The 19941-nt window shown below is 41.2% G+C and overlaps 1 protein-coding gene and 1 long non-coding RNA gene across 6 annotated transcripts in view; one reads left to right on the plus strand and one right to left on the minus strand.

Annotated features, from left to right (window-relative positions):
• Positions 1–17443, minus strand: part of LOC126918870 (serine-rich adhesin for platelets) — a 61719-nt gene extending 44276 nt beyond the window's left edge. For both annotated transcript variants that reach the window (XM_050727323.1, XM_050727322.1), the window contains exons 1-4: positions 16870–17443; positions 5092–5520; positions 4085–4582; positions 2092–3833 (exon numbers count right to left, since the gene is read on the minus strand). In XM_050727323.1, the coding sequence (XP_050583280.1) occupies positions 2092–3833; positions 4085–4582; positions 5092–5520; positions 16870–16872 (2672 nt within the window). In that variant the 5' untranslated portion in view covers positions 16873–17443. The remainder of the gene's footprint in view (positions 1–2091; positions 3834–4084; positions 4583–5091; positions 5521–16869) is intronic.
• The window catches only part of LOC126918926 (uncharacterized), a 136800-nt gene that overhangs the window by 19656 nt on the left and 97203 nt on the right, over positions 1–19941 (plus strand). The window lies entirely within an intron of this gene.

The following is a 19941-nucleotide window of genomic DNA, read 5'->3' on the forward strand; positions in this document are numbered from 1 at the left end:
CTTTTAGTTGTTTATTTTCTTAATTAATTAGTATTTAATCTTTACGCCCTTAATATGCAAAACTTTCCATTGATTTATCGGCAAAAATAATTAGTATCTCGTATTGTTGTCGAAGCAATGAGTTTTTGGTTGATCATTCAATGCAACGATTAAGAAAAGACGTTCGAAATCGGTTAATAGTCCATTCGTAATCCTGCAAGAATCATTTAATAAGAGTAGTTCTTTAGAAAAGAATTTACGAGACAACTTAGCAAGCAGAAAAACATTCCTATAATACTTTATTTAAGTGGCACATACATTCCTATTCCTATGAAATTACATCCTATTCCAATTCCTACGAAGATACGTTATCTTGAAACTTTTCTTCGATTTTCCAAACAAACTTCTCGAGAATACACCAACGAACATTAACGTACATTTTCCCAATTCTCTATCAAGCTTTCCACAAAAGACCAGCAAAGCTTACGAAACGACCTAATAACTCAATTATGCATCGAGAGAGGCGTGGTTCGATCGTGCTATAAATAAACACGAGTAGCGTTTTGCAAGCATAAATCGTGGCGGGCATGTTAATCGTGGCAAACTAGGGAAATGCAGTGCAGGGCGGAAGCGCAATTTGCTCACAATTAAAGAACCTCACCGCGTGAGGTTTCTCGACGCGATCCATAGTTGGGAATTAATGTACTGTGAACTGCTACCTACTTAGACTGCTTCCTACGTAAACACTGTGAATAAGATAGCAGATCGGCGCGAAAAACGTATTCCGGTAAAATCTAGTAGATGGTATACTTTGATAATTCGTAGTAAGACACCGAGACCAGTTTTGGAGTAAAATCAGGCAGCTGATCGGAGGTATCTCGCGACCGATCGTTGCGTACGAACACTGCTTTTGTTCCCTGTTTCGAGAACTGGTTTCGCCAAGTTGAACGACACGTTTATCGCCAAACATATTGTTCAACCCTAAAAAGTTCCACCTCGTTCAAATTCGTGGATCGAGACTAGCAAAGTGTGACAAGGATCGTTCGCTACGACTGGTGCGAGAAATTGTTCAACTTTGCTGTTCTCTTTATTTCTTCTTCACGGTCGTATCTCTTCAGATATCTTCTTTCTTGGAATACTTTGCTCGCAAAAAGCGCGGCATAGAAAAATGGAACTACGTATTCCGCTTAAGATATCACGATTGAGCTATATATTTTTTAAACTACGTGTATTAGAATTTGTAATATTGTGTTATTACGTTTATTGTTAAAAGAAAAATCCACGTTGAAACGGTTAAAGTTAAGTCGTCCGTTAATTCTGATCTTTGGGCCATTTTCTTTTTTTTTAAACAATCTCTCGAGCTTCAAGATGAAACGAAAGAAACGTAGTTTCACGTTGGAACTTTATGCGCAAAGATTTTTTTGAAACGTTAAAAGGACTTTTGTCTGTAGAAACGAATGTGAGATTGAGATACTAGAATTGAAGGAGCACAGCAGAATCCAGAGATAAATAGCCTAATGTAGTCGCGTAATGATACTACTTTAATCATAATTATAGTGAAAGTTCATTAGAAAGGAGTCTACCGTGGGCAGACAAGTTTATACTTTAATCAGTTAAACCGGGAAGACGAGTTAACTGGTAACTCAATTTGTAACTCAATATCTTCTAGATATAATAATGGTTTTATTTAGCGATTCCTTATCTTTTTACGTGCCCTTTCATATTTCTGAAAAAGATTCTACTATAATTTACATTAGTACGAACTAAGATCGACCTAGTTGGTTTGTCCGTATTTATTCTTATTTTTCTGATTAAAAAAGTGTTTGTTTAACATATTCGCTGCTACTGGCTATGCTATAATGCTGTTAACGTAACTATCGCATCATGTTTTTGAGTTCATGCATTTCGATGAAACACGGAACAGCGATCAACGTATTAAAATAATATTTACGTTTATATATAAATAACATACTTTCCGAAATCAAAATTTTTCACATAAGAAGAAAGATGCAGCTGCAAAGGACCAGCTGTACCTTAGTAGCTGTGAATATGTTAAGACATGACCCGATTAACAGGTTAAAACACAACAAAGATGAAGACTTGAAGACTCACGGATTCGTATATTCTAGAGAATTCGTTTCCTCCTCTTCGCCAATCGTCGCCAAGTTGCTCTGCCAGTAATAATCTCCGTCGTCACTTTCTTCGCTCGTGTCTTCCTCGCCCATAATTTCCTTGTTGTTTTGGGTACAGCTATTCGTTAGACTATGCACGCTAATATCGTTACACGATCGATAGGAATCCTCGCTTTCGCTGCTTTCTCGTCGTCCAAGTATATCAGCTTTAACCGGTGAACCAAATTGATCCAAATTCTCACTTCTAACGTCCTTCTTATCGTCCTGTTCATCTATCGGCTCATTAAACTTCGTAACCTGTTCTCCTTCGTCATCAGAATCTTCTATTTCAGTTGAAATCGTAAGCGAAGTCCTAAGCTCTGGTTTAGGTCTTACCGGTTGCTGATAGTTACTGTTACTTACAGTTATTACCTTCGTTCTTTCACTATCATCATTTCTTCGTTCATCATCATTAATTTTACATTTACTCTTCTCCTCGTCGTCCTCGCGCATCGTTAAATTCGCCCTGCGAGGCGAGAACGCTTTCGCTTTCCTTATTTCAATTATTTCTAACACTTTGTTCGTCCTGAAGCCTTCGTCTTCTCGAAGATCATAGTCCTCCATAGACTCGGTGTCATCCGTTTCTTCGATTCTCTTCTTCTCCGTATCTCCAGCTTCGTCACCGAAACTCTTCGATAGTGTCGAATTTATTTCTAAATCTCGTCTGTCGTGAGTCTTCGACCTGTCCTCGAGCTTCGTCCTGACGACAACCTCGTCCAGTTTGCTGCTGGTGGTGTCACCGTTGAGGCGCGGTGGCTCGTCGTCCTCCTCGAAACTCGTTTGCCTGGACTCGGGTAACGAGGAGGGTTTGACCTCGGTTCGGGGCACGACCGTGGGTGGCGGCGGCGGCGGAGGTGGTCTCTTCCGTCTGATCTTGACGTCTCTTCTGGGTAGCGGCTTGGGCGGTAGAACAGGTGCATCCTGGCTGTCGGAAGTCTCGATGGAGGACTGGTCAGACATTTTCTGGGAACGCGAGTCGACGGCGCGATCGTTGGTCGGTTGATTGACGCTGATCCTGTTTACGTGATTCCTCGCCGGCAGAGGCGGAGGCGTTCTGTCCGAACTTTGTCCGCTGGTCATCTCCTTGTGCTTCTCCAGTTCCTTCGAGCAACTCGTTGCGTGGAACTCCTCGTGGATGCTGTTCACGCGCTCGACGAGCTCCACGTCGTCCTTAATTGGCCTGAAATGCGTCGTCGAATCGGCGGCCAGATCGGCTGTGTAAAAAAGATCAGGTCTGGCTTCGTGGCCGTAGCTCAACGGTGCATCCTGGAAGCTCAACGGCGGCTGAAAGGTGATCGTTTCCTCGATCAGCACAGTGTTCGGTGCCACTACTGCGGTAATCTTTTCCACTTCTCCTCTCGACTCCACATGAGTCACTGCTTCCGAGTTGGCTAGACGACGAAGCAGATAATCGTCCGGGTTCTCGAATGGACAAATTGCTTTGGACAGTTGCGAGTCCCGGTCCGAGGATCGGTCGAAGTCCTGGTCGATTCGTGAGAATTCGTTCGGCTGTTCGGAAGTTGTCGAAGCAGTGGAGGCAGTTGAAATTGTGGATACTCGGTCCGAGGTTGAAAATCGATCGATCACTGTTGACATCGAACTGCCTGTGTCGTCTGACGTGCTTCCGTGAGTCGAGCCACATTGCGATCTGGCGTCCATGTATACCATCGCTTCCGGAGGTTCCTGCGAATGTACAAGCATGTACTATTCATTGATCGTATCGAAGAAAAATAAGATACATCGCTTAAAACGATTAGAGAATCGCTACCGAATCGATGATTCTACTTTGATGTGATTCCACATGATATTTTTGTGATACTTTGATAGATCGTTATCTTTATGGTGCTACGAGAAAAATAAAGTTTAAAACGGCCATTAAACGATAATGCGATCCTCTAGTTGTTTCAAATGTTTTATTTTCATCCTTACTTTACCTGCTTTGATTTCGTGAATTCAGGCGAGCGTTCTTTGGGCGATCCCTTCGGGCTTTCTTGAACGGATCCATTGCTTTTCGGGGAAGCCTCGCAGCTATCAAATGGACTCGACTTGCTGTCGAGCTGATTGGCTAACTGCGTGCTGGGTGATCCGTTTTGAGAACTATTTTGCGAATTCGTCTGCGAAATAGTGTGCGAGCTACTCTGCGACCTGGATCCGCTCCAGGATTTTTTGACAGGACTCGGGTTCGCTTCGCCATCGGCCAAGCCTCGAGCTTGCCTCAACTTTCGCGGCGGTACAGGCGGAGGCGCCGATGGCAATTCGGGCGGCACTTTGTTTTTCTCCGGTGAACTCTTTTTCTCAGCGCTCACCACTTCGGGCCTGAGCGCTCCTCTGCACCTAACCATTAGCTTGATAACTAGCTGTGACTCCTTCAATCGCCTCACGCAATCCAACCGAGTCATGTGTGTCACTGGTACACCGTCTATCGAGAGTACCTGGAAAAGAGACACGGTAACATGACCGGTGTGTGCGCACGTGAGATGATGCGGCAAGCTCGTTTCTTGCTCCTGTTCTTTCCTAGAAACAAACCGCTTCTCCTGGGAATCGTTACGCGGCAACTGGGTCTCGAAAATTATAAACGTCGTTCGTGACACGGAAAAGTGATCAGTTCGTTCAATCCACCCTCTTAACGTTCGTTAAAATGACTAAAAGTCTAACTATAATAGCGAGGAGCACACAACGAATTAAGAATGCTTTTATCTTTAAACATATAGGTTGGTTACAGAGAAACAGGACACCTGAATTATCTTATTTAGCGTATAGAGCATAAGTGCGACTAATTTAGCGTAAAGACGTGACAAATACAAACTGCTTTGCTCCCTATTTTTTTCTTTATTTTTCCTACGCAATGTTTTACAAAATTGAAGTTGAAACATCGTTTAGATAAAGCATTAGGAAAGAAAGCTAGTTAGAAACTTAGCTAGAAACTCGAGAATTTCCTTACCTCGTCACCCTCTCCCAAAGTACCCCACGAACATTTCGCTCTACTGGCCGGACTTTGTTCCGCGCAGCTCTGAACAAACAACCTTCTGACCCTTTCAGACGTCTTATTTCCTCCTTCGAACTTTAATCCAAAGCCTAATCGCTCTCCTGGTAATCTGTACACTTCGACTTCTTCCTCGAGTGGCCCATCGATTCCGTTACTTGGGTTTTTTATCAAAGTCACAGGTAGAGGAAGTTCATTCTCGTTCTTACCAGTACCAATGGATAATACAGTGATGAAATTTTCCGACGGTGACTGGCCCTCGACGCTGACCACCGTCACAAAATCCTCCGTTCCATTCTTGGCGACATCCATTTTCCGGATCGTTCTTAAAGCGTTCCATTCATCGCAAGCCCGCTGATCTTTAGAGTCCGGAATGCTGGCCACTCCCTGAAAGCAGGTTCGCACCATTGTAGACGATCTATGTTGTAATCGATCGATGGACAAGTTTTCTCGCTGGTTCGAACGAACTTTGCGCGCTTTTACAGGGTAAACGATCTTTTTACGCGTAACTCGTTAGACGACGTTATTACCGCTTTCTCCGTTAATTCGAGTAGCTGTACCACGATATCATCGTGCGCGCCGTTTTATACGTGGAACACATTTGTAATAATTATCGTATAGATGATACTTTTTAGCATATCAGGAAAGCAGAAGAAAAGGTAATTTTAAGGTATGAATCATTAATTCGGATATAATTTGATAGGAATGTCCTCATCAGATCTCATTATCATCTGTCACACTATGATGGAAGATTAAACGTGTGCATGGTTTTATTAGGTTGGTGCATATGGAGCGTTTCTTTAAATAAAACTTTTTCTGTGCATGCTTCCTTCGGAACATCGTGTTCTTAAAGTAATTGCGTGATTTAATGTACTTTCTCGATAACTAATTGGTTTCGTTATGCCGGATTTATGAGGATTACTTTACCTCTAGAAGTAAGAAATTTCTAGTACGGAGCTGTCACAGTTTCTTCATTTGTAGTTCTTTCTGTCGAGGATCAAAATATTGCTTGGACGAAGCAGATAATTATTTTAACCTTTACCAAATGCTAAATTTATGTTCCCAGGCAAATTTTATGGCACTCTTTTCAAATGTAAGCTCACGACAGGTATGTACAGAAATATTCTGATAATTTATGCCGAATCATAAAAAGCTTTTGAAATTTTTCTTACAAACCTCGCCAATATTGAATATTCAGAAAAGAATTTCATGGATGTGCATGCAAATTCATATTCTTACGAATACGAGCAAAGAAGCAGAACAGAAATGGAGAGTTGGCTCATCCACTAAATGTTATAACGAGTAATACCTTGAATATTTTACATATTTTTGCGTTTTATGCGCATTCTATGCATCTTTTCACTTTTAAACTTTTCGATTTCGCACGAAGAATTCTTGGCAATTTTAAATCATAAATCATCGATTCGATTATACCTTACCACGACTCTTACTATTAGGTCGTCCGAAAAGTTTCTTTCGTTATATAAGGAAATAATGAATGCACAACATTTTCCGTTTTATATTATTTTATCAAATGATCCACTTTGTTCTATTAAAATAAAGATCACAACGTTCGACAGATTAGGTTTCATGCGTGAATAAAAATGCATCGTTGTAAAAGACGTGTCTATAAAAGAAAGACACTTTTCGGAATCTAATAAAAGAGAAGATAGAATATACGTACAGTGTCGCAAATATGTAGGGAAATGGCAACTGTAACAATTGTCGGATGAATTTCTTCGGTATTAACCGAGGAAGTAGGAGAGAAAGGCGAAGTTCATAGACGATTTCGAGACACGAAATCTGGTCAGGGGAAATTGTAATGTGCGTGAACAGTTGTCAAGCAGAAATCTCGCGGATTGTCATCAAGCCGACAAACTGTGTCACGTAGCACGAGAACATCTCGGATGGTTATTAAGCGATCTTAACTACATGCCGGCGAGCTCGCGTGACCAACTTAACGCGGAACTTTCATGTCCCGCTGTAACTGTTCGTTTTCCCAACTACTCGTGTACTGTTACAATAATACGATTATGCTGCAAATTACGAACAAATATCAAAGATGCACGAATATAAATCAACCAGCAAAATCGACTTTTTACACGTAGCTGCGTTCCAAGTTGACTCAAAAGATCATATTTACGTGTGAAGGGTAACGATCGTAGTGACAAAAAGACAAATTTTCTGTATCTGCGAAACAAACGCTTCGAACTCTTTCTGCCACACAAATGACAAATATTTCGTATTCTTCCTTCCCTCGATATCTTTAAAAAGATCAACGCTGGCGCTGCATATATTTTATTATTATAATCACACTGCTATATAGGTATTTACCGTAGAATTTGAATTTAGTCTACATAGATACCATTAAAATATATCTTTCTTCGCTGTAAGAATTGCTAACGATATACTTATATTCGCATATATATGTCGGAGATGGAAGGACACCGGAGCCTTTTCTTTGGAACTTTGGGAAAAACCTCTAATACTGTAATTTGGATCCTACCATAGCCATAATGATGCAATCGCCGTCATTCAATCCGATTGTAATTGTTTGAGATTTATGTTAGTGAGCTTTGGCTCGAGGTGACAACCAGTCGCCGAACGTAGCCGCAGTCAAGGGATGAACGTTTTATCTAACAAAGCTATGAAGAAATTTTATAGCTCTTCATAAAAAGAAATAATTGTAGCGTTACTCGACAGTAAACATTCTAACGGTTTCTGTCCTGTGGCCCGTCATACGCAGACCCTATACTTTGGATAGGTAAATTGCCGGATGTTGAGGCATATTCGCAGTATATGTTCAGCTAGCCTAATAACCCGTTATAAACCTTAAGTTCTTGTTAACGAAAACAAACAATCTTTTCCGCGAACGACGCTTCCCGCTAGCAACTTTCCCTCAAGGGCGGCTGGCATCCTTCTCTAACCACCACCATGGAGATTGACCAATTAACAGTAACGTCAATTTCCCTCACCCTCCGAACGAAGACTTTTCTCCACGAATCCGAAGACCTGGTGCCCTTAGACACACCTATCGTAGTTTTCCTTGACAGCGTCATCGTGACGGAGAGGCAGTCTCTCATGTGATCTCCTCAACGAATGCAATATCGTTCTTACACACAGTGTTTACTCCGTGTACAACTTAAACGTTGCCGAAGAGTAAAGAGTAAAGAGTGCCGTTGACCGCGGATTCGTTATCGAACCTAAAGCCATTGTCATTAGCGTTACGAGTGCCTAACCGCCGCAGTTAATTGTCAAATCTATCGTATCCATACTTTTGTCAATAAACTCTGCATCGTACCAAAACAGTGGCTAATACCACTGAAGATTCAGTAAACGCCCACAACTCCAATCCTACCGTCAACCCGACATATATATGAAATTATTTTTTGGGGTGTGAAAAATGACAGAGAATTCAGAATAGACGATTTAGTGTTAAGGTTATTCGATATATTAGGTCATCCCATAAGTTCGTTCTGTTTTTCGAGCGTTTATATATGTTAAGATTGTTTACATACCTTTCAGTTTCATGAAAAAATGTAACCCCCCTCTCGTTGTACAACTTCTTCCCATTTTTCAAGTGCATCGGTCCCTTATCGCCGTATGTTTATAAATCGACACATGAAATGTATACACAAAAGTCGGCACGAACTTATGGGATGACCTAATATTTAATAGAGAAGTGAAGTTACAGTTTGTGTTACCCTATAATTGAACTCCCCAAAGCCAATGTCACAGAGACCAGGTCATGGACCGAAGGCAAGATTGCATGTAAATGTCTACACATCCTTACTGCGTAATAGTCTTAATAGTCTTAAGGATTGTTCCAAGGACAATCCATAAACTAATAACACTTACAAGGCCAATAAATCAAAAGTTTATGTTTATAGTGAGTCGCTGTCCCAGTCTTTCGTCTATACGCTGTCGATGGCTTCAGTGCTTGAGAAAACTAAAAAGACCAGATGTAGAGTTTTCTTAGAAGTGATGACCACTTTAACATTTAGAAAATAATTATCCGTTTGTTCTCAAAATTTCTTGTACTTCTGGCATCGAATACAAAAACTAGATACTTTTAACTTCGTTTACGTCATACGTCGGATAAATTGCCATTAGTATACAAGAAGCGTAAAAATACATGTATGTGGAAGGAAAATCTATTTCACGGTGTCAAACGTATTCGCAACATTACGCAAGCGATTTTTAAATTGTAATCACGTGGGAAAAACAATAATAAAAATCTGAGCGGTATTATGGCTGCATAGAAGTATAATAAAATTTATGTACGTTAGGAAAGTTAGTTCAGAATGATATACAGGCCGACTGTCGCACGTTCGAGAGTGGAACGCAGACGACAATCGTGGTACCCGGGGAAAGAGAAAAAATCGTCCGACCGATCTTTCTTCTGTATACCTTGATCTCGCGGCGATCTCTTCTCACGATAGAGAAAATACTTTTCCAGAGAGTCGCTCGATTCCCGCGATTCCCGTCGCCTCGTCTCGACCAATAAGTCTTTGAGGGGCGACTCTTTATTCACCGCCTCCTTCGTTTTCACTCATCAGCATCCCGATCGTCTAACGATATGTATATTCGCCTTCTCGTCGCGAGAAAGTATCCTCCAACTTCTACTCGAGACCGTCACGCAGTTTCTCCTCCCTCTGTTCTTCCAATTTCCGTAGAACGCGAGAAATAGAAAGTAGATTGACCCCGGGTCACTGTCGAGCGATCAGCTGATCGCCAATTGCCCTCCCACCGCTCGCTACGGAATCACGGTCGTAATTTTTCATATTGCTACGGGGTCCTTTTCACGGAGAACGTCTCACGCGAATCACGAGAATGGAAAGTCCTTGCTTCCAGCCTCGTAAATCACTGGGTGAAACAGCCGCGGTGCACACGCAACCTTCGGACGCGACCCGCGCAAAACGTCGAAACGGCTACTAGAAAACGATATCGATCGCCACGATCGAGCTCGACGATAGAGAATAAAATAACGAAGGTACAGGCTCGTTAACGATTATTTCAGAGATTCCAGCGTATGGTAGATCCTTTTTTAGTATGTGGTTGATTGTGAACGATCGTGTGCATCGGTGAACTTTCTTTCGCGACAACGATCGGACGAGCATTTAAAATTTAATTTATTCTAGGAAGCTTGTTTGGTCGAATCGTCGTCTCACGCTTTCGTGATTTTGTCAAACGGAGAATAACGGAGATTGTCGAATTTGGAATCCGGGCAACTTTCTACCTTGCGCAAGTTGGATGGTCTTGTTAAATTAGAACGTTTCGATGGAATCCATCGGGCTGATTGTAGAGGAGATATTAAGAGAGATCTGGTTTCAGATGTAGAAGGCGAGTCGAAAGAAGGTAAGCAACTATGGACCCGTAGAATTTCGATTATCTGAGCTAATTGTGATACACGTATGTTTAAACGATCGGATTTTTCCAATAATCGAGTAATTTTAATTTTACATGAGAGAAGATCGTTTGTTTCTTCAACTATCTTATACTTTAACAGCCCCCTAAATTGTTCGTATTTGTAGTCTGATCTAGAGAATTTAGGTGTTTGGTCTGTATCGAGTAAGATGGTTCTCGACGTTTCCAAGTATCACGTGATATGCTATTCTTCTGCTTATTCTCTTGCTGTTTCTCATTATTCACTTTCAGACTCTGCTATCTCTCCAGTTCAAATCATCCGTGACCTTGCAGTTTATTCGGACTCTCGACTGACCTTCCCTCTCTACTTTGAAAATATCTGAAACATATCCTTAAGAGCCTTAGGATTTGCTATGCGTCATTCCTCGGATTTTTTGCTGCCTTTAACGATTAGATTATTGTACTGCTCATTACTGAGACTCCACGTGGAGTATGTATACCTCATTTGGTCTTGTTACTTTGTTAAACGCATGCTGCTTCCCGAAAGAATTCAACATAGGTTCCTTCGGTTTGCCAGCAAACGACTGCATTGTGCTCTATGAGCAGAACGTACTATAATTATTCCATTACCAATAATGTCATTACTCGATCCAAGGTCTGTGGATGAACATAGATTTGTAGCTGGTTTGTCTTTGCTACGTAAGATAATCGATGACCATGCGAACAGTTAGCATATCCTTGTGTCGATTAATTCTAATGCACCACTCAGACCTTTAAGAAAACCGTTACTATTTCGATGTCATAGTTACAAGTTACTTATTTACATCTTGATACTTTAAATCGCCAGAAAACTACCAGTAACGTGTCATACGAGCGAGCGATCTACGAGCCATTATCTTGATTCTAAATTTACTGTTTATTTTCCTTTATTACCTCATTACTGTGCTCTCTCATCTGTATTGTACAAAATTGTTATCTTTAACTGTTCTTTTCTTTTCTTTCTACTTTTGTATCTATATCTGCTAATTATCTGCCGTTGTATTCAAAATACGCTAGCGTTTTCTATACATAGTACGCAGGTATTCAAAAACAGCTAAATAAATAAATATCGATATTAAATGGAAACAGTAAGAACAGAGATCGCCTAATAAATTCAATTACAATTTCGATGTTTCTTTACGTATCAATGAATCGACAGTTTATATCGTACTACCGCGTTCGTTGTTAAAAAGAATTACATTTTAAACATCATAATATACGTTTATACAGAGATCGTAAAAGTTACATATTTCTTTAAACGCCAGTGCATTACAGTTTATATTACGTTATTGCGTTCATTGCTAAAAGAAAAATCCGATTCGAAAGAGTTGAAAGAGGTTTGGTTCTCCTTGTACGAAATTTACGAGTAAGAAGCGTGGATCCGGTCGAGGATCCCGATGCCGGCTCGATGGTAAAAAAATTTATTCGTGGCCAGTGTAGGACAGGCAGAAGCTGAAGAACCATACAAGTGCGCGTAACGGAATTCGTAGCCGCAGGGCTGAGCGCCACATTCTCAATATACCGGCTCTCTCGCCACTCACAGCACCGGAGCACCTTCGTGAAAATATTACGAAACCTTGTTCCGATTCGCGAGATGCGCCCAATCGATCGCACCTGCCCCGGATAACATCGTTCCGTTTCAAACTTGACACAGAAATCGTGCACGACGCCGCAAAAATAAGAGGCCGTAAACGAAGTTCGCGAGATTGATAAATAGCTGGAAAGTAACAGAAACAGCAAATACCGTGTTAGTAAAAAATGTCCGATTCTACCGGTACGCGCATTCTCACGAGATACAGTGGCTCGCGAAAGTATTTGCACGCTGAGAAAATTCACATTTAGGAACAGGGAACCTTCGTGTGTATACCGTGATATACGTGACACAAAACATTTTAAAACTTGATACAATTTGTAACTAATCCGTAGTAATAAATAAAAATATATATAGAAGTTACAAGACATTTTTGCAAACATATATATAGGTTGTCCGAAAAGTGTTTTTCTTTTACAGACACGTCTTTTGCAACGGCGCATCTTTGTACAAACATAAAACCTAATCTGTCGAACGTCGTGATCTTTATTTTGATACAACAAAATGTTGTGCATCCATTATTTCTTTATAAAACAAAAGAAACTTTTTAGACGACCTAATATTATACTTGGTAAAATGTTATTGTACAGCAGTACGAATGATGATCTTAAATGTATAATGTTAAGGATGATCTCACTAAAAAGGTATCGTGGTTTAATAATACGATTAAAATACCTCGATGATCTTTGCGAGCTGTATGCTTCCAATAAATATTTCGTAATTTCAATGTACGTTTTCGGATTCGTTCGAAATTTTACCAATATAATTATGACAATCGTATCTTGTTACAGCATCGATGAAATTTCACAATGTTTCGTATAACGTACCCATAAAAAGTGTTCCGTACGTGTTCAAATACTTCTGTAAGCCGCTGTACCAGAATACATTGTACAACCAAACGTGGTCTTCCGCATTGAATGGCGTTTACGATCTCTCGTTCGTTACCATATAAACGATCTTAGAATTCGCATTGGAACGCTAAGAGCACGCGCGTTTCTACGGATTCGGTCAATTAGGAACAGCACTGTGTTTTTACGTCTCTCGGAATTAATTTCCCCGTGATCGAATTCGGCGCGTAGAAACGTTTGACGAGCGAGTCAAAGGCTTCGAAGAAGGAAATTGGCACGTAATGGTCTCGCCCTCTTCGGGGTAACCCTCCAACTGCTCATCCTCCTTGACACCCAAAACTATACCGCATCCTAATAAATGCACGGCTCGATTACGGCCGAGTGTAATCGGTTTGTCAAACAACCGGGACAGCTAAACCTGCTCTGAATTAATAAACCGCTCGAAACTGACCTACAACTCGTATCCATTCTACTCGCGCTCTTCTGGCCTAACTCGAACGGACATATTCTACTTCGAACGCCGTCTAGATCGTTCCCCATACCAGACTTGTCCTTGTATCTTGTATCGGTAAATCGATTTTTCCGCGTTAACGGCAGATGAATTCTTGTCTGGAAATTCTAGTTTTGCATTCTAGGTGAATGAAGTAGAAGACGGTTAATAGGAACGACAACATTCTATCGTAGAGTGTAGTTAGCCACGTGGCAATTATCTTGTACAGAGCGTCTCGGTAATTTATAATATAACGAGCAAGTGGATGATGCTGTGTGAAAAAATAAATCGTAAATATCAGAATATGTTTCTTGGAATATTCGGTACGATAACGGTAAGAACGAAAATTAGTAAACTTTAGAATTTCTATGAATTTTGCTTTTATTTCTATTATAATTTATTTTTATTACAATTTAGTTTCGAATGTACAATTTACTTTAGTATCGCTGCCATTTATCGGTTCAATTTTATTATTCCTTCATAGTAAAATGTTATAAGATGGTTAGCTAATTAATCGATGAGAATTCATGTTCGCTGTGATCAAGAGTTCCAATGTTAAACGTGCGATTATCGCGGTTAGGTATGCGGAAAACAGAGGCCAGCATGTTAATAGATAAATTGTTACGTATAAGGTAAAGCTGGCGCCCTTATTCGGAAGTATCGGGCGTTCCGCACGGAAATGTTTACACTCGGCTAAGTGGATACGCGTAACCCTTTGGAATTCTGCATTTTCCCAGCCGTGAACGACGTTACAATGCAGCGGAATTACGTAACGACGGCGTTCTCCGTCACGCTTCACGGATTTTGACAGCGTGCTTCATTCATTACTTAAATCTCCGTGTATTCGTTTCACCGAGGAAAACGCCGTTTTAAATTCGTCCCGTCTTCTTTTTTTTTTCCTTCGCCGCTTGCACCGGGCGCAAAGGAAAGATTTATCGTTCCACTTTTATTTTCATCGCGCAATTAGCATCGAAAGGTGATCAAAGGTATATCAGATATTTGAATCTTTAAAAGGCGGAAATTTTGTAATTCGAAAGCTTGAAAGCCTTCGTTCGAAATTTGTACTTTTAGAAGTTTCGGTTCAACGTATTCAACACCTTGGTGCTCGTGTACAAGCGTTTTCTTTCGCTTCTTATCTTATCTTATTACTAAGAAATCGTCTTACTACGGTTTATTACAACTAGAAAAAATTAATTACTTTTGAGCGCCTGATTTGAAAAAATTGCACATTAAACAGTCGTTATAGACTGGTTTTCCTTCTAATATTCTTTTTAATATCTTTTTCAATTAGTATCCGGTCAACCAGTTGGTCTTTATTTCCCTCGTTTAAACTTACTTTCAAGTCGAAGCAGTCGAACATGTTCGATTGAATCGAAATTACTATTTTTATGGCGCACGTGCAGCATCATCTCCGAGATATTTGGCCTCCGCGCCTAGAAAAACTACATTCCTCACGTTCTTGCATTCGACGACACCTTAAACGGTTTGTTCTTAACAGGATGGACGATCCACGCTACCGATCGTTTAGTCAAACTACAGCTTTTACAATTCTATGGCGTTTTCGTATTAAGAATTAATAATAATAACACTCGGTATTTCCATTCGAATCAAACGCTTTGGAAATGACTTAGAAACACGGAAGCGTTGTATAACGTCGGAATAAAAGAAAAATCGCTTTCGTTGCGAGAGGCAGCGTGTCTTTAGAATGTTACGCGCACGCGGTAAAGGGATCGGGCCGCGTGTTATTTGTTTGGCAAGCGTGGCGCTTCCTTGCGTCGTCGGCGTGCTCGAAACTTTCACGAGAATCAGGAATAATTATCTAGGCATCGACTATGAATACCTGGCGGCTAGAAAATCACGGCGATCCGCCGTGGTCTCTCCACTCACGGTGGAAAAAACATGTAAAATGCCACCGGCTTTCAAAGGCCCCGTGCTGTCCTCTACCACGGAAACTGGTTTCGCCGGAGAGATTTCTTGTTGATCAGAGGAAACGTCGTCTCTTATTATCGGCAACCTTTTACTCCCACTAGGAACTGATTCTCGCTAGGAAGTAACCGAATCGATCGAGAAAATCGGGAGAGACCAAAGATGGAGAAAATTTAGATAATCTAAAAATCAGGGAGATCAATGTTAGAGAAAATTGATAGAAAATCGAGATATCAAGAACATGTTTTAGGTGGTTGATATTTTCCATTTAATTGATCGTTATTATTTACATATTTATTAGTAACAGGTCTTAGTCCGATATTATGCAATCGTTTTAATATTTTTGTGAGCCAATGCATACGTAAACTGGGCATTTTGGTATTCGAGAGACAAATCATAAGAATTTCTATCATGTTCTTTCAATCACTTGAAAGAGCTTTTATACGATAAAATGACCTTACGATAGTTGGATATCGTAGTTTGTCAAGGACTGTTTGTTGGAGAACTCAAAGATTAATATCTTGATAATAGAGCGCAATAAGAGGATAATTTTTTACATTCCCTCGATTTTATATCAGTGTGACGTTCATTGAAGCCGTAGCGGTGACACCTGGTTAAACGGATTAAGCGAGTACGCAGTTTCTATAGCGAACTGCCAGATCGTATGAACTCGAATATGTCTCGTTCAATATGCTACTATCTCGTTGCGTACGTTCGTCCACTTGTCACGATGCCTCTTCGAGTCTTTCATACTACACGCCTATATTTATATAGTAATCGCGATGTCATTCGCATTCCTACGATCTTCCACTCGACCTTGTAAGCATAGCTATACGATCAACCTTCGAAGGTCTTGCAACTTTGAATGTATAGGATGAAGCTAATGTTTAGTCCCTCGATTTAGGCTACGATTACAGTAAAATCCCATCGAAATCACAATAAGTACATATATATTGATATTCCGATAGTAATGTCACTCTGCGATTAAACAGGAGGATTTTCACATTGCGCAATCGGAAATTCTACGTGACCCATCAAGCGTAAAGGTGCAGATGTGTTCTAAAAATAATCGACAAGTTGATAAATTTGATGAAAATCAGAAATGTCTAATTATCTAGTTATCAAGATGAGGAATATTCCGAAAATTTTGAAGAGGATGAAAAAGCACGCGTTTAGCTCCAGAACCAAGTACACGTAGAATTTTGGTAATACGAGTTTGATCAGCAACCTACCGAATCTTAAAACTGTTCCCCCTTGAAAAATAAAGAAAATGTGACTTGTTCCGTATCTTCGTGCAGAGTTTTATGAAAGTAACTACATCGGTCAGAAGCTCGTCAAAACACGTACGCGTTGTAACCATCGTTACTCTGTTTCGCGACTAAAGACACGAAAGAATTGGAATCGCGATTCCTTCGATGCCTCGCGATCCTATAGAACCGACCGGGTCAGTTCCCACGACGATTACCTCTACTTACCATTCATTCGCCACTCGTTTTCATCGCCAGAAGACTAGCAAACCGTCCCTGTCCCTTGCATCCACCAGTATTCGAACCACGTGATCCTCGAACGCAGCTTCTTTCGACTTGTTACCAGGCTGTACAGGTTTCCTCGCGTAACCCACCTTTCGCGGTATACCGTTAAAGTCTCTCTGCAGTATCTGCTCAACCAGTGATTACGCGATCGATTGGAGATGTACGATGGCAGAACTTCTTCGAACTGGAAGAAGTATCGCGTTCGATCGAGTTGTTGGAGGCGTGAAGCGGGAACTACGATGAATAGATCAAGTGGGCAACAGCAACAGCGGGCACAAGGAAAGATATGTGGCGATTGAGCACGATCACGTGGCCAGCACACGCGGAAATCGATGGTTCGACGTGCATTCGGGACAACGCGCCGTGCCGGACTGGCTCACCAGTAGGCTGACTTTCTTCCACGCCGCTCCGCGGATCGCCCCTTTGATTACAAACACCGTCTCCTGTCTCTTTCCCCCTTTCTCTTTCCCTCCTTCCCCCCTGTCTTCCCTCTCCACCTCCTTCTCTCTTCCTCTCACATCTCCACTCTTTTCCTCTCTGTTCGGCTGTCTACCCGCGTCCCCCGTTCACTCAACCTCCTTTAACCGCGAGCCAAGTGCCCATCCGTACCTCCACCATTCGAGTCCCCTTCTGTGGCCTTTCGAGCAATTTGGTCGGACCTGTCCACTGAACTTCGAATTTAATGATACGAATCGATGAGCAAAAATCGAGAGTTTAGGATGGTTGGATAACATCGGTGTGTTTAGAGATCGACATCTTCTCCGGTGAGACATTAACGTCGAGGCTTTTCCAGCAACCTTTGGAATTTAATAACGCGAACGTTCGCCAATGTGCAAAAATGGAGAGTTTAGAGCGCTTGGTGTAGTACCAGTTTACTCGGAGATTCCGTTCTTTTTCGCGATAGATTGCTGCCATAACTTTCGAAGCTACGTGGTCGGACCTGTTCGCTGTTCGAATTCGAACCTCTCGCAAGTTAAACCAACCAACTCCGCTCGCATAAATTTCCCAATTTCATCGCCAATTACCATTCAGCTTCTCGAATGAATCTACGAGTTATCCTCTTAATTTCGCCAGTCGTATAGACAATCGTACATTCCGATGTGAATTCTAAAGAACATTTTATCTGATATCCCAGCTTTTTCTATTCTTTAATTTATGAAGTCGATCAGCTTTCTGAGTAGCTCGTTTAATAACACGAACGTTCGTCAATACGCAAAAATCGAGAGTTTAGGACGACCGTGTCTGGATATTGACCGCGTTATGTCGAATTGAGAAATTGAGAGAATCGAACGGAGTAAGACTGTTCGAAAGGTTTCGCACTTTCGAAAAAGTTATCAGATTTGAACGTCGTAGAGCGTTGGTGCGTTCGAGGAGAGTTGTAAGGAACCGATCTCACCATCGTATCGCTTCGACGCGCACCTCGCTTCGACAGTGTGGCCTACCAGCCGATCCAATCGAACGAGATTCTTGCGGTGTGCCTGCGTATTATCCGCGGTTGTCGATGCCGCACTTGACGCTTCGAATGGGGCGCGCGTATTTCCACGTTACGCACCGATTAAGCGGTACGCGCAATTTCTGCTCGAGTTACGCACCATCAGTCACTAATACACCTGTTCAAACTCTGCTGGTGTATAGGCTCAACTTTCGGAATTTTGTCGAGTTGAAAATGGGTACAGGTGAAGAGAAAACAGGCCACGCAAATTGTATTAACACCTAGAGTTATCGACGTTTAGTATATTACGTTGACAACTAAGTGATTGCGGATTTTGCTATTAGTTGGTATTGACAAAATCTGCAATCACTTGATTGTCAATCCAATATAAATTATATATTTGAATTATAATTATATATTATTTCATACTTGGATTTTAGACTTCGATTTCCCATAAATTACTGTAGCTTAGTTAGAACGTATGAAACGTTCGTTTTCTTCGATTGAAATAAATATACTTTCGCTTCTCACCGAAGCAATTGTATTAATTGAACTATTGTCTGACTGAAATCTTGACACACTTTTGCTCGTCGAGATATTTATTTTCGATAAATATTTCTGTTCTGGATTTTAGAAAATCTTCCCAGGGTTATCCTGTTCTTAATTTTCAACGTTGATATCGTCACAACGATAATATTGTACATTCGTTAGCACCATTTTTATTAAGTTGGATAACGAAATTGGACATTTACGATAAACCCAAGGTTGATCAGTTTGGCTTGTAAAAGGCTCATTCGACGATGAGATAACATTTTTTGGTATTAATCCGCTAAATTCGAATTTCGAAGAAACGACGTTTCATGCGAAATCAACCTGATAAGTACGGACAGATGAATGTTTCTTCGTCGTCTTTTTCGATGTTCGTCAGAAAGTCCAGGTTTAAACGCTTAGTTTTTGCAGGAGATTGTTGGTTGCTCCTACGAGATTCTGCGGCGCGCCGACGTCCCATATTATCCTCCGACTTTCCATAACGATTAAGCCAGGAGAAAAGTGCCGGAGGCGTACTCTCTGTACGCCTTCTTCTTCTTCTTCTTCTTTGCTATTATTACATTCCCCCAGTTCCGTCTCTTAAGGCAAGCATGTTCTTTGGTCTAGTCGACCGAGTTCGAAGGTTCTTCTCCTCTGACGATCCACGTAACTCCAGGTTGTGCCTACCCATTGCGTGACAATTCGCATGGAACATCAAAGAAAACGCGAAAGACTGTTTTCTGACGAATTAGGGTTCTGACAAATACGTCAGAATAACCAAATGTATGTATGTATTTACGTTGATTCTTATGAGAGTTTACGTTGCATACGTTTCGGTTCCTAGAGATGCATCAGTGTTCAGTGAGTTTCTAAGAAGATCTCGTTTAACGCTGTTAAGCGTAGCGTTCTTGTGGTTAATCTTGTCGCGTTCAACGCTGTATACGCGTTGCTTTCATCGTTATCAGCGCGTCCTTCGACTCTTGACGAAGCTAATTACATCGTCGACGAAACTTTTGGCACTGTGTTGGTTACGGTTTGCTCCCGAAGGCACTAAA

The sequence above is a fragment of the Bombus affinis genome, chromosome 7, assembly GCF_024516045.1.
Source record: "Bombus affinis isolate iyBomAffi1 chromosome 7, iyBomAffi1.2, whole genome shotgun sequence".
Lineage (NCBI taxonomy): Eukaryota > Metazoa > Arthropoda > Insecta > Hymenoptera > Apidae > Bombus > Bombus affinis.